The 15,000-nt window shown below is 45.2% G+C and overlaps 1 protein-coding gene across 1 annotated transcript in view; it reads left to right on the top strand.

The window, feature by feature from the left end:
• slc2a9l2 (solute carrier family 2 member 9, like 2) overlaps nt 1-15,000 on the top strand; it is a 43,203-nt gene that overhangs the window by 3,114 nt on the left and 25,089 nt on the right. Inside the window, exon 3 of the mRNA XM_079839028.1 lies at nt 12,769-12,901. Within this exon, the coding sequence (XP_079695154.1) occupies nt 12,769-12,901 (133 nt within the window). The remainder of the gene's footprint in view (nt 1-12,768; nt 12,902-15,000) is intronic.

Raw genomic sequence — 15,000 nt, 5'->3', positions numbered from 1 at the left:
TGGAGGACCAGTGGAGAACCGGCCACAGGGTCATGGAGGACCAGTGGAGAACCGGCCACAGGGTCATGAAGGACCAGTGGAGAACCGGCCACAGGGTCATGGAGGACCAGTGGAGAACCGGCCACAGGGTCATGGAGGACCAGTGGAGAACCGGCCACAGGGTCATGAAGGACCAGTGGAGAACCGGCCACAGGGTCATGAAGGACCAGTGGAGAACCGGCCACAGGGTCATGAAGGAACAGTGGAGAACCGGCCACAGGGTCATGAAGGACCACTGGAGAACCGGCCACAGGGTCATGAAGGACCAGTGGAGAACCGGCCACAGGGTCATGAAGGACCACTGGAGAACCGGCCACAGGGTCATGAAGGACCAGTGGAGAACCGGCCACAGGGTCATTAAGGACCAGTGGAGAACCGGCCACAGGGTCATGAAGGACCAGTGGAGAACCGGCCACAGGGTCATGAAGGACCAGTGGAGAACCGGCCACAGGGTCATGAAGGACCAGTGGAGAACCGGCCACAGGGTCATGAAGGACCAGTGGAGAACCGGCCACAGGGTCATGAAGGAACAGTGGAAAACCGGCCACAGGGTCATGAAGGAACAGTGGAGAACCGGCCACAGGGTCATTGAGGACCAGTGGAGAACAGGTCACAGGGTCATGGAGGACCAGTGGAGAACCGGCCACAGGGTCATGAAGGACCAGTGGAGAACCGGCCACAGGGTCATGAAGGAACAGTGGAGAACCGGCCACAGGGTCATGAAGGAACAGTGGAGAACCGGCCACAGGGTCATTAAGGACCAGTGGAGAACAGGTCACAGGGTCATGAAGGACCAGTGGAGAACCGGCCACAGGGTCATGAAGGAACAGTGGAGAACCGGCCACAGGGTCATTAAGGAACAGTGGAGAACCGGCCACAGGGTCATTAAGGACCAGTGGAGAACAGGTCACAGGGTCATGAAGGAACAGTGGAGAACCGGCCACAGGGTCATGAAGGAACAGTGGAGAACCGGCCACAGGGTCATTAAGGACCAGAGGAGAACCGGCTACAGGGTCATGAAGGACCAGTGGAGAACCGGCCACAGGGTCATTAAGGACCAGAGGAGAACCGGCCACAGGGTCATGAAGGACCAGTGGAGAACCGGCCACAGGGTCATGGAGGAACAGTGGAGAACCGGCCACAGGGTCATGGAGGAACAGTGGAGAACCGGCCACAGGGTCATGGAGGAACAGTGGAGAACCGGCCACAGGGTCATGGAGGACCAGTGGAGAACAGGCCACAGGGTCATTAAGGAACAGTGGAGAATCGGCCACAGGGTCATGAAGGACCAGTGGAGAACCGGCCACAGGGTCATGGAGGACCAGTGGAGAACCGGCCACAGGGTCATGAAGGACCAGTGGAGAACCGGCCACAGGGTCATGGAGGACCAGTGGAGAACCGGCCACAGGGTCATGGAGGAACAGTGGAGAACCGGCCACAGGGTCATGGAGGAACAGTGGAGAACCGGCCACAGGATCATGGAGGAACAGTGGAGAACCGGCCACAGGGTCATGGAGGAACAGTGGAGAACCGGCCACAGGGTCATGGAGGACCAGTGGAGAACCGGCCACAGGGTCATTAAGGAACAGTGGAGAATCGGCCACAGGGTCATGGAGGACCAGTGGAGAACCGGCCACAGGGTCATGAAGGACCAGTGGAGAACCGGCCACAGGGTCATGAAGGACCAGTGGAGAACCGGCCACAGGGTCATGAAGGACCAGTGGAGAACCGGCCACAGGGTCATGAAGGAACAGTGGAGAACCGGCCACAGGCTCATGAAGGAACAGTGGAGAACCGGCCACAGGGTCATGAAGGGCCAGTGGAGAACCGGCCACAGGGTCATGGAGGACCAGTGGAGAACCGGCCACAGGGTCATGAAGGACCAGTGGAGAACCGGCCACAGGGTCATGGAGGAACAGTGGAGAACCGGCCACAGGGTCATGGAGGAACAGTGGAGAACCGGCCACAGGGTCATGGAGGAACAGTGGAGAACCGGCCACAGGGTCATGGAGGACCAGTGGAGAACAGGCCACAGGGTCATTAAGGAACAGTGGAGAATCGGCCACAGGGTCATGAAGGACCAGTGGAGAACCGGCCACAGGGTCATGAAGGACCAGTGGATAACCGGCCACAGGGTCATGGAGGAACAGTGGAGAACCGGCCACAGGGTCATGGAGGAACAGTGGAGAACCGGCCACAGGGTCATTAAGGAACAGTGGAGAATCGGCCACAGGGTCATGAAGGACCAGTGGAGAACCGGCCACAGGGTCATGGAGGACCAGTGGAGAACCGGCCACAGGGTCATGAAGGACCAGTGGAGAACCGGCCACAGGGTCATGGAGGACCAGTGGAGAACCGGCCACAGGGTCATGGAGGACCAGTGGAGAACCGGCCACAGGGTCATGGAGGAACAGTGGAGAACCGGCCACAGGGTCATGGAGGAACAGTGGAGAACCGGCCACAGGGTCATGGAGGACCAGTGGAGAACCGGCCACAGGGTCATTAAGGAACAGTGGAGAATCGGCCACAGGGTCATGGAGGACCAGTGGAGAACCGGCCACAGGGTCATGAAGGACCAGTGGAGAACCGGCCACAGGGTCATGAAGGACCAGTGGAGAACCGGCCACAGGGTCATGAAGGACCAGTGGAGAACCGGCCACAGGGTCATGAAGGAACAGTGGAGAACCGGCCACAGGCTCATGAAGGAACAGTGGAGAACCGGCCACAGGGTCATGAAGGGCCAGTGGAGAACCGGCCACAGGGTCATGGAGGACCAGTGGAGAACCGGCCACAGGGTCATGAAGGACCAGTGGAGAACCGGCCACAGGGTCATGGAGGACCAGTGGAGAACCGGCCACAGGGTCATGGAGGACCCTTGGAGAACCGGCCACAGGGTCATGGAGGACCAGTGGAGAACCGGCCACAGGGTCATGGAGGACCAGTGGAGAACCGGCCACAGGGTCATGGAGGACCAGTGGAGAACCGGCCACAGGGTCATGAAGGACCAGTGGAGAACCAGCCACAGGGTCATGAAGGACCAGTGGAGAACCAGCCACAGGGTCATGAAGGACCAGTGGAGAACCGGCCACAGGGTCATGGAGGACCAGTGGAGAACCAGCCACAGGTTCATGAAGGACCAGTGGAGAACCGGCCACAGGGTCATGAAGGACCAGTGGAGAACCGGCCACAGGGTCATGAAGGACCAGTGGAGAACCAGCCACAGGGTCATGGAGGACCAGTGGAGAACCGGCCACAGGGTCATGGAGGACCAGTGGAGAACCGGCCACAGGGTCATGGAGGACCAGTGGAGAACCGGCCACAGGGTCATGGAGGACCAGTGGAGAACCGGCCACAGGGTCATGAAGGACCAGTGGAGAACCAGCCACAGGGTCATGAAGGACCAGTGGAGAACCAGCCACAGGGTCATGAAGGACCAGTGGAGAACCGGCCACAGGGTCATGAAGGAACAGTGGAGAACCGGCCACAGGCTCATGAAGGAACAGTGGAGAACCGGCCACAGGGTCATGGAGGACCAGTGGAGAACCGGCCACAGGGTCATGGAGGACCAGTGGAGAACCGGCCACAGGGTCATGGAGGACCAGTGGAGAACCGGCCACAGGGTCATGGAGGACCAGTGGAGAACCGGCCACAGGGTCATGAAGGACCAGTGGAGAACCAGCCACAGGGTCATGAAGGACCAGTGGAGAACCAGCCACAGGGTCATGAAGGACCAGTGGAGAACCGGCCACAGGGTCATGAAGGAACAGTGGAGAACCGGCCACAGGCTCATGAAGGAACAGTGGAGAACCGGCCACAGGGTCATGAAGGGCCAGTGGAGAACCGGCCACAGGGTCATGGAGGACCAGTGGAGAACCGGCCACAGGGTCATGAAGGACCAGTGGAGAACCGGCCACAGGGTCATGGAGGACCAGTGGAGAACCGGCCACAGGGTCATGGAGGACCCTTGGAGAACCGGCCACAGGGTCATGGAGGACCAGTGGAGAACCGGCCACAGGGTCATGGAGGACCAGTGGAGAACCGGCCACAGGGTCATGGAGGACCAGTGGAGAACCGGCCACAGGGTCATGAAGGACCAGTGGAGAACCAGCCACAGGGTCATGAAGGACCAGTGGAGAACCAGCCACAGGGTCATGAAGGACCAGTGGAGAACCGGCCACAGGGTCATGGAGGACCAGTGGAGAACCAGCCACAGGTTCATGAAGGACCAGTGGAGAACCGGCCACAGGGTCATGAAGGACCAGTGGAGAACCGGCCACAGGGTCATGAAGGACCAGTGGAGAACCAGCCACAGGGTCATGGAGGACCAGTGGAGAACCGGCCACAGGGTCATGGAGGACCAGTGGAGAACCGGCCACAGGGTCATGGAGGACCAGTGGAGAACCGGCCACAGGGTCATGGAGGACCAGTGGAGAACCGGCCACAGGGTCATGAAGGACCAGTGGAGAACCAGCCACAGGGTCATGAAGGACCAGTGGAGAACCAGCCACAGGGTCATGAAGGACCAGTGGAGAACCGGCCACAGGGTCATGGAGGACCAGTGGAGAACCAGCCACAGGGTCATGAAGGACCAGTGGAGAACCGGCCACAGGGTCATGAAGGACCAGTGGAGAACCGGCCACAGGGTCATGAAGGACCAGTGGAGAACCGGCCACAGGGTCATGGAGGACCAGTGGAGAACCGGCCACAGGGTCATGAAGGACCAGTGGAGAACCGGCCACAGGGTCATGAAGGACCAGTGGAGAACCGGCCACAGGGTCATGGAGGACCAGTGGAGAACCGGCCACAGGGTCATGAAGGACCAATGGAGAACCGGCCACAGGGTCATGAAGGACCAGTGGAGAACCGGCCACAGGGTCATGGAGGACCAGTGGAGAACCGGCCACAGGGTCATGAAGGACCAGTGGAGAACCGGCCACAGGGTCATGGAGGACCAGTGGAGAACCGGCCACAGGGTCATGAAGGACCAATGGAGAACCGGCCACAGGGTCATGGAGGACCAGTGGAGAACCGGCCACAGGGTCATGGAGGACCAGTGGAGAACCGGCCACAGGGTCATGGAGGACCAGTGGAGAACCGGCCACAGGGTCATGGAGGACCAGTGGAGAACCGGCCACAGGGTCATGGAGGACCAGTGGAGAACCGGCCACAGGGTCATGAAGGACCAGTGGAGAACCGGCCACAGGGTCATGGAGGACCAGTGGAGAACCGGCCACAGGGTCATGAAGGACCAATGGAGAACCGGCCACAGGGTCATGGAGGACCAGTGGAGAACCGGCCACAGGGTCATGGAGGACCAGTGGAGAACCGGCCACAGGGTCATGGAGGACCAGTGGAGAACCGGCCACAGGGTCATGGAGGACCAGTGGAGAACCGGCCACAGGGTCATGAAGGACCAGTGGAGAACCGGCCACAGGGTCATGAAGGACCAGTGGAGAACCGGCCACAGGGTCATGAAGGACCAGTGGAGAACCGGCCACAGGGTCATGAGAGCTCAAAATGCTCCAGAAGTTAATGCTGGTTCTGATAGAAAGGGCTCAGAATACACAGAACATCTCAGTTTGAGGAGCACAACAACGAGTTTGAGTCCAAATTCCCCAGATCTCAATCCAATCGAGCATCTGTGGGATGAGCTGAACAAACAAGTCCGATCCATGGAGGACTTAAAGGATCTGCTGCTAACATCTTTGTGCCAGATCCCACAGCACACCTTCAGGGGTCTAGAGGAGTCCATCAGAGACGGGTCAGGGGGACCAACACAATATTAGGATTACTGGTCATAGTGTTATGATTGGTGTACATCCTCATAATATCTTGATTTGAGTAGTTTTAGCTGATTTTAAAGCTTGTTTTGCCTGATGTGGATCGAGCAGCTGTTCTGTTCGGGTCATGATCTGAATCCGGCTCTTGTCCGTCCTCATGATTGTCCAAAAGCCTGTGGTGATTTGGCCCCTGTGACCGTCTGCCACTGTCTGACCTGAAGACGTCTCCATCATCAAACCACGCTTTAATATGGTCTGTCTGAAGGGCTGGTTCTCTTCCACAAGCATTAAACTAAAACTACTACTAATCAAGATCTTATTTCAAGTCTCTGTCTTCGAAGAACCAGGATTCACACATCAGAAAGCCTGGACGAAGGAGGAAGCCTCATTTTAAAAGTGGGATTTCTTGACTCGAAAACACCACCATGTACATTATTTATAATGTACTTTGATTATGATTCAGGCAAACATTAGTAGGGCTGTGCTCAGAATATCGAAGATATATCATCATGATTTGAATGTAACCAATCATCACGTGACGTCAAGTGGTGCCAATTTAAGAACCGCGAGACATTAGTTTACTTTATTTATTTATTTATAAAGGGACCATGTACAACATAAATGTTTCAATTTCATGTATTGTATCGGATTTAGCTAAATTTTCGGTATGTAAACACACACAGAAAATTGAGGTCATGATCCGAGCATGCTAAGTGGTCCTAAAAAAATTGTAGCGTTCATTATCTTCGGTCAAAAATGACCGACCATAGGAAATGAATGGGAAATCGGCAAAAATACACCGAATATTTGTGTGTACAATCTACAAATCGGCCACAATGCTGAAAAAAGTCATCAAGAGCGTGACATTGACACATCCACACACACACACACGCACACACTGTATACATCATTATTATTATTATACTCATAATGCATAAACTAATACTTTAAATCCCAATTTTTAACAAAAAAATCTAAAACTTTATAATAAATAGTCTTTGAGATTTTTAAAAATATATATTCATATCCATCTAAAAAAAAATCATTAAATGTGTTCAAAAGAGACCTAGTGAATTCACAAGCCTCTCCATATATATATATATTTAAAAAAAAATTCAATGGCAAAAATAGACCATAATTATTGCATAAATATTAATAAGTACCATCAAATCATCTCAAAATACAAAAGAAAATAGAAAAAATATTATTGAAGAAAAATTAATTGCATTGGTTTTACTGGGGTGGAGGAAGTTTAATTTTTAGGTGTTCGGTCACTTATGAGCGGGAAGATGACCAGAGAAACCCCTAAACGAAGAACAGCTGAGGGTTAAAGTAACATACACAATACATATATACAATAAAACATACACATACTATCAGAACAAAACAATTAAACAGCAACCATGTCAATGTCCACAGAGTTGATTCAATTTTAAAAAAATATTTTAACTTAATTTTAAAAAGACCAATAGATTTACACCCTTTTATATCCTCTGGCAAAGAATCCCAGTGAGTCGTAACTTTCACAGCAAAAGGCGATCGTCCAAAAGCATAACGGCGAAAAGGAACAACACAATTACTTATAGATGATCTGGTAGATCTTATCGAATTGTGACATTTGTGTCAATACTCAGCCCTACTATAATTGTCATTTTAAGTTATTGAGGCTTTAAAAGCAAAAGGAAGAGCCATTCTAAGCTTTGTTGTGACTATTTATTTCATTAAAAAAAATTTTTTTTAATGAAAATAGTTTTTCAGTTATTACACCTGTTGTAACACTGGTTATTAACATATATTACTGTTACTAAACTCTGCTCAAAAGAAATTGAAATTCCAAATTGATTCATATCGTGATACGTATCGTATCGTGACTTTAGTATCGTGATACGTAACGTATCATGACTTTAGTATCGTGATACGTAACGTATCATGACTTTAGTATCGTGATACGTATCGTATCGTGACTTTAGTATCGTGATACGTATCGTATCGTGACTTTAGTATCGTGAAACGTATCGTATCGTGACTTTAGTATCGTGATATGTATCGTATCGTGACTTTAGTATCGTGATGCGTATCGTATCATGACTTTAGTATCGTGATACGTATTGTATCGTGACTTTAGTATCCTGATACGTATCGTATCGGGACTTTAGTATCGTTATACGTATCGTATCGTGACTTTAGTATCGTGATGATTATCGTATCGTGACTTTAGTATCGTGATATGTATCGTATCATGACTTTAGTATTGTGAAACGTATCGTATCGTGACTGTAGTATCGTGATACGTATCGTATCGTGACTTTAGTATCGTGTTGCGTATCGTATCGTGACTTTAGTATCGTGAAACGTATTGTATCGTGACTTTAGTATCCTGATACGTATCGTATCGGGACTTTAGTATCGTTATACGTATCGTATCGTGACTTTAGTATCGTGATGATTATCGTATCGTGACTTTAGTATAGTGATATGTATCGTATCATGACTTTAGTATTGTGAAACGTATCGTATCGTGACTGTAGTATCGTGATACGTATCGTATCGTGACTTTAGTATCGTGATGCATATCGTATCGTGACTTTAGTATCGTGATACGTATCGTATCATGACTTTAGTATCATGATACGTATTGTATTGTGACTTTAGTATCGTCATAACATATCGTATCGTGACTTAAGTATCGTGCTGCGTATCGTATCGGGATTTTAGTATCGTGATATGTATCGTATCGTGACTTTAGTATCATGATGCGTATCGTATTGTGTCTTTAGTATCGTGATGCATATCGTATTGTGTCTTTAGTATCGTGATACGTATGGTATTGTGTCTTTAGTATCGTGATGCGTATCGTATCGTGACTTTAGTATTGTGATACGTATCGTATCGTGACTTTAGTATCGTGATGCATATCGTATCGTGACTTTAGTATCGTGATACGTATCATATCGTGACTTTAGTATCGTCATAACATATCGTATTGTGACTTAAGTATCGTGCTGCGTATCGTATCGGGATTTTAGTATTGTGATATGTATCGTATCGTGACTTTAGTATCATGATGCGTATCGTATTGTGTCTTTAGTATCGTGATGCATATCGTATTGTGTCTTTAGTATCGTGATACGTATGGTATTGTGTCTTTAGTATCGTGATGCGTATCGTACCGTGACTTTAGTATTGTGATACGTATCGTATCGTGACTTTAGTATCGTGATGTGTATCGTATCGTGACTTTAGTATCGTAAAACGTATTGTATCGTGACTTTAGTATCGTGATACGTATTGTATCGTGACTTTAGTATGGTTATGCATATCGTATCGTGTCTTTAGTGTCGTGATGCGTATTGTGTCTTTAGTATCGTGATGCGTATTGTATTGTGTCTTTAGTATCGTGAAGCATATCGTATTGTGTCTTTAGTATCGTGATGCGTATCTTATCGTGACTTTAGTATTGTGAGACGTATCGTATCGTGACTTTAGTATCGTGATATGTATCGTATCGTGACTTCAGTATCGAGATGCGTATCGTATTGTGTCTTTAGTATCGTGATGCATATCATATTGTGTCTTTAGTATCGTGATGCGTATCGTATCGTGACTTTAGTATTGTGATGCGTATCATATTGTGACTTTAATATCGTTATGCGTATCGTATCGTGATGCGTATCGTGTCTTTAGTATCGTGATGCGTATCGTATTGTGTCTTTAGTATGGTGATGCATATCGTATTGTGTCTTTAGTATCGTGATACGTATCGTATTGTGTCTTTAGTATTGTGATGCATATCGTATTGTGACTTTAGTATCGTTATGCGTATCGTATCGTGTCTTTCGTATCGCGATGCATATCGTATTGTGTCTTTAGTATTGTGATAAGTATCGTATCGTGACTTTAGTATCGTGATACGTATCGTATCATGACTTTAGTATCGTGATACGTATCGTACCGTGACTTTAGTATCGTGATACGTATCGTATCATGACTTTAGTATCGTGATACGTATCGTACCGTGACTTTAGTATCGTGATGAGTATCGTATCATGACTTTAGTATCGTGATACATATTGTATCGTGACTTTAGTATCGTTATACGTATCGTATCGTGACTTTAGTATCGTTATGCGTATCGTATCGTGTCTTTAGTATCGTGATGCATATTGTATTGTGTCTTTAGTATCGTGATACGTATCGTACCGTGACTTTAGTATCGTGATACGTATCGTATCGTGACTTTAGTATCGTGATACGTATCGTATCGTGACTTTAGTATCTTGATACGTATCGTATCGTGACTTTAGTATCGAGATGCGTATCGTATTGTGTCTTTAGTATCGTGATGCATATCGTATCGTGAGTTTAGTATCGTGATACATATCGTATTGTGACTTTAGTATCGTGATGCGTATCGTATTGTGTCTTTAGTATCGTGATGCGTATCGTATCGTGACTTTAGTATTGTGATACGTATCATATTGTGACTTTAATATCGTTATGCGTATCGTATCGTGATGCGTATCGTGTCTTTATTATCGTGATGCGTATCGTATTGTGTCTGTAGTATCGTGATGCATATCGTATTGTGTCTTTTGTATCGTGATACGTATCGTATTGTGTCTTTAGTCTCGTGATGCGTATCGTATCGTGTCTTTAGTATCGTGATGCGTATTGTGTCTTTAGTATCGTTATGCGTATCGTATCGGGTCTTTAGTTTCGTGATACGGATCGTATTGTGTGTTTAGTATTGTGATGCATATCGTATCTTGACTTTAGTATCGTGATGCATATCGTATTGTGTCTTTAGTATCGTGATACGTATCGTATTGTGTCTTTAGTATCGTGATGCGTATCGTATCGTGTCTTTAGTATCGTGATGCGTATTGTGTCTTTAGTATTGTTATGCGTATCGTATCGGGTCTTTAGTTTCGTGATACGGATCGTATTGTGTGTTTAGTATTGTGATGCATATCGTATCTTGACTTTAGTATCGTGATGAGTATCGTATCGTGACTTTAGTATCGTGATACGTATCGTATTGTGACTTTAGTATCGTTATGTGTATCGTATCGTGTCTTTAGTATCGTGATGCGTATTGTGTCTTTAGTATTGTTATGTGTATCGTATCGTGTCTTTAGTATCGTGATGCGTATTGTGTCTTTAGTATCGCTATGTGTATCGTATCGGGTCTTTAGTTTCGTGATACGGATCGTATTGTGTCTTTAGTATTGTGATGCATATCGTATCTTGACTTTAGTCTCGTGATGCGTATCGTATCGTGTCTTTAGTATCGTGATGCGTATTGTGTCTTTAGTATCGTTATGCGTATCGTATCGGGTCTTTAGTTTCGTGATACGGATCGTATTGTGTGTTTAGTATTGTGATGCATATCGTATCTTGACTTTAGTATCGTGATGAGTATCGTATCGTGACTTTAGTATCGTGATGCATATCGTATTGTGTCTTTAGTATCGTGATACGTATCGTATTGTGTCTTTAGTATCGTGATGCGTATCGTATCGTGTCTTTAGTATCGTGATGCGTATTGTGTCTTTAGTATTGTTATGCGTATCGTATCGGGTCTTTAGTTTCGTGATACGGATCGTATTGTGTGTTTAGTATTGTGATGCATATCGTATCTTGACTTTAGTATCGTGATGAGTATCGTATCGTGACTTTAGTATCGTGATACGTATCGTATTGTGACTTTAGTATCGTGATACGTATCGTATTGTGACTTTAGTATCGTTATGTGTATCGTATCGTGTCTTTAGTATCGTGATGCGTATTGTGTCTTTAGTATTGTTATGTGTATCGTATCGTGTCTTTAGTATCGTGATGCGTATTGTGTCTTTAGTATCGTTATGCGTATCGTATCGGGTCTTTAGTTTCGTGATACGGATCGTATTGTGTGTTTAGTATTGTGATGCATATCGTATCTTGACTTTAGTATCGTGATGAGTATCGTATCGTGACTTTAGTATCGTGATGAGTATCGTATCGTGACTTTAGTATCGTGATGCGTATAGTATCGTGACTTTAGTATCGTGATACGTATAGTATTGTGTCTTTAGTATCGTGATGCGTATTGTGTCTTTAGTATCGTTATGTGTATCTTATCGGGTCTTTAGTTTCGTGATACGGATCGTATTGTGTCTTTAGTATTGTGATGCATATCGTATCTTGACTTTAGTATCGTGATGAGTATCGGATCTTGACTTTAGTATCGTGATGAGTATCGTATCGTGACTTTAGTATCATGATGCGTATAGTATCGTGACTTTTGTATCATGATGCGTATAGTATCATAACTTTAGTATCGTGATGCGTATAGTATCGTGACTTTAGAGTCCTCGGTAATCCTCTCTAAACTTCGACAGCTGGTTGATCTGGCTGGTTCTTTTTTAGCCGAACGTGCTACTTCGGCTTTTGAGTCTTGTGTCATCAACCGAATCACTAGAGGAGAATGACCAGACTGATTCAGCAGATAGAAAGGCAACAGTAACTCAAATAAGCACTCGTCTGAACCGGACCGAACCGAACCGAAGACCACAGTGGACCATCTTCTGATAACACACGTCACAAAGCTCAGATCATCGCAAACTGTTGATCTTGACCGTGAGTTCACTAAACTCAAACGTCTCCACAGTCACAGATCTCAGTCCAGTAGAGCAGCTTTGGGATGTGGGGAGATTCACATCATGCCGACAAATCTGGAGCAATCATAACAATATGGAGCAGAATCTCTGAGGAATATTTCCAGCAGCTTTTTCAATAAGGTGTATCTAATAAAGTAGTGAGTGAGAGTTGAAACATCCTCACATGTAAACCTTAGATGCATTAGTATAATCTTTTTAAGAATATCCTGTTCTTTAAACTCATGGAGTCGTTGGTCATATCACCTGTCTCTCTCTCTGAATGTCTCTTCTGCTCTGCTGTGTTTTTGCAGGAAAGCAGATGGAACTTCCTGTTTGCTTTCTTAGCGTTTCCTGCCCTGCTGCAGCTGTGTGTTCTGCCGTTTCTGCCTGAGAGTCCCAGATTTCTTCTGATGGAGCGCCGGGACGAGGTGGGAGCGGAGAAAGGTGAAATTGAGCTCATTAAACTCTCATTTAACTCCATTATAACTCCTCATCAAGGTCACTTTGAGGAGGTTTGAACTCTTAATAATAATAATAATACTACTTTGTTACATTCATATAGGGCTTGTTTACATTTATACTTTTTTTATAGTACACTACTGAAGGCCAACGGTGCAAGTTAAATTAAATGTTTTTAAGTAAAATTGTTGAAAATTATTGTGATAAATTAGTCGATAGATTAATTGATTAACTGACAAATCAGTCGATCGATTAATCGACAAATTAGTCAACAGATTAATCAACCAATCGACGAATTAGTCGATGGATTAATTGATAATCTGCAAATTAGGCGGTAGATTAATCAACTAAGTGACAAATCAGCCGACAGATAAATCGACTAATCGACAAATCAGTAGATAGATTAATTGACAAATCGACAAAATAGGTGATAGATTAATCAATTAATCGACAAATCACCCGATAGACTAATCGATTAACCAACAAATCAGTCGATATATTAATTGATTAATCGACAAATTAGACAGTAGATTCATCAACCAACTGACAAATCAGGCGATAGATTAATTGATCAATCAACAAACTAGACAGCAGACCAACCAATTAATCGACAAATAAGTCTATAGGCTACTCGATTAATCGACAAATTAGATGGTAGATTAATCAACTAACCGATTAGCCAACAAATCAGCTAATAGATTAATCGACCAAGCGACACATAAGTCGCTAGACTAAGTGGTTAATCGACAAATCAATCGATAGATTAATCGATTAACCGACAAATCAATCGATAGATTAACCGATTAATCGACAAATTAGGTGGTAGATTAATCAACTAAGTGACAAATCAGCCGACAGATAAATCGACTAATCGACAAATCAGTAGATAGATTAATTGACAAATCGACAAAATAGGTGATAGATTAATCAATTAATCGACAAATCACCCGATAGACTAATCGATTAACCAACAAATCAGTGGATATATTAATTGATTAATCGACAAATTAGACAGTAGATTCATCAACCAACTGACAAATCAGGCGATAGATTAATTGATCAATCAACAAACTAGACAGCAGACCAACCAATTAATCGACAAATAAGTCGATAGGCTACCCGATTAATTGACAAATTAGATGGTAGATTAATCAACTAACCGATTAGCCAACAAATCAGCTAATAGATTAATCGACCAAGCGACACATAAGTCGCTAGATAAAGTGGTTAATCGGCAAATCAATCGATAGATTAATCGATTAACCGACAAATCAATCGATAGATTAACCGATTAATCGACAAAATAGGTGATAGTTTAATCAATTAATCGACAAATCACCTGATAGACTAATCGATTAACCAACAAATCAGTCGATATACTAATCGATTAATCGACAAACTAGACAGTAGATTAATCAACCAACTGACAAATCAGGCGATAGATTAATTGATCAATCAACAAACTAGACAGCAGACCAACCAATTAATCGACAAATAAGTCTATAGGCTACTCGATTAATCGACAAATTAGATGGTAGATTAATCAACTAACCGATTAACCAACAAATCAGCTAATAGATTAATCGACCAAGCGACACATAAGGCGCTAGATAAAGTGGCTAATCGACAAATCAATCGATAGATTAATCGATTAACCGACAAATCAATCGATAGATTAACCGATTAATCGACAAAATAGGTGATAGATTAATCAATTAATCGACAAATCACCTGATAGACTAATCGATTAACCAACAAATCATTCGATATATTAATCGATTAATCGACAAATTAGACAGTAGATTAATCAACCAACTGACAAATCAGGCGATATATTAATTGATCAATCAAGAAACTAGACAGCAGACCAACCAATTAATCGACAAATAAGACGATAGGCTACTCGATTAATCGACAAATTAGATGGTAGATTAATCAACTAACCGATTAGCCAACAAATCAGCTAATAGATTAATCGACCAAGCGACACATAAGTCGCTAGATTAAGTGGTTAATCGACAAATCAATCGATAGATTAACCGATTAACCGACAAATCAATCAATAGATTAACCGATTAATCAAC

Source organism: Gobio gobio (assembly GCF_949357685.1).
Source record: "Gobio gobio genome assembly, chromosome: 16".
Lineage (NCBI taxonomy): Eukaryota > Metazoa > Chordata > Actinopteri > Cypriniformes > Gobionidae > Gobio > Gobio gobio.
This window is presented reverse-complemented; position numbering and strand designations above follow the sequence as displayed.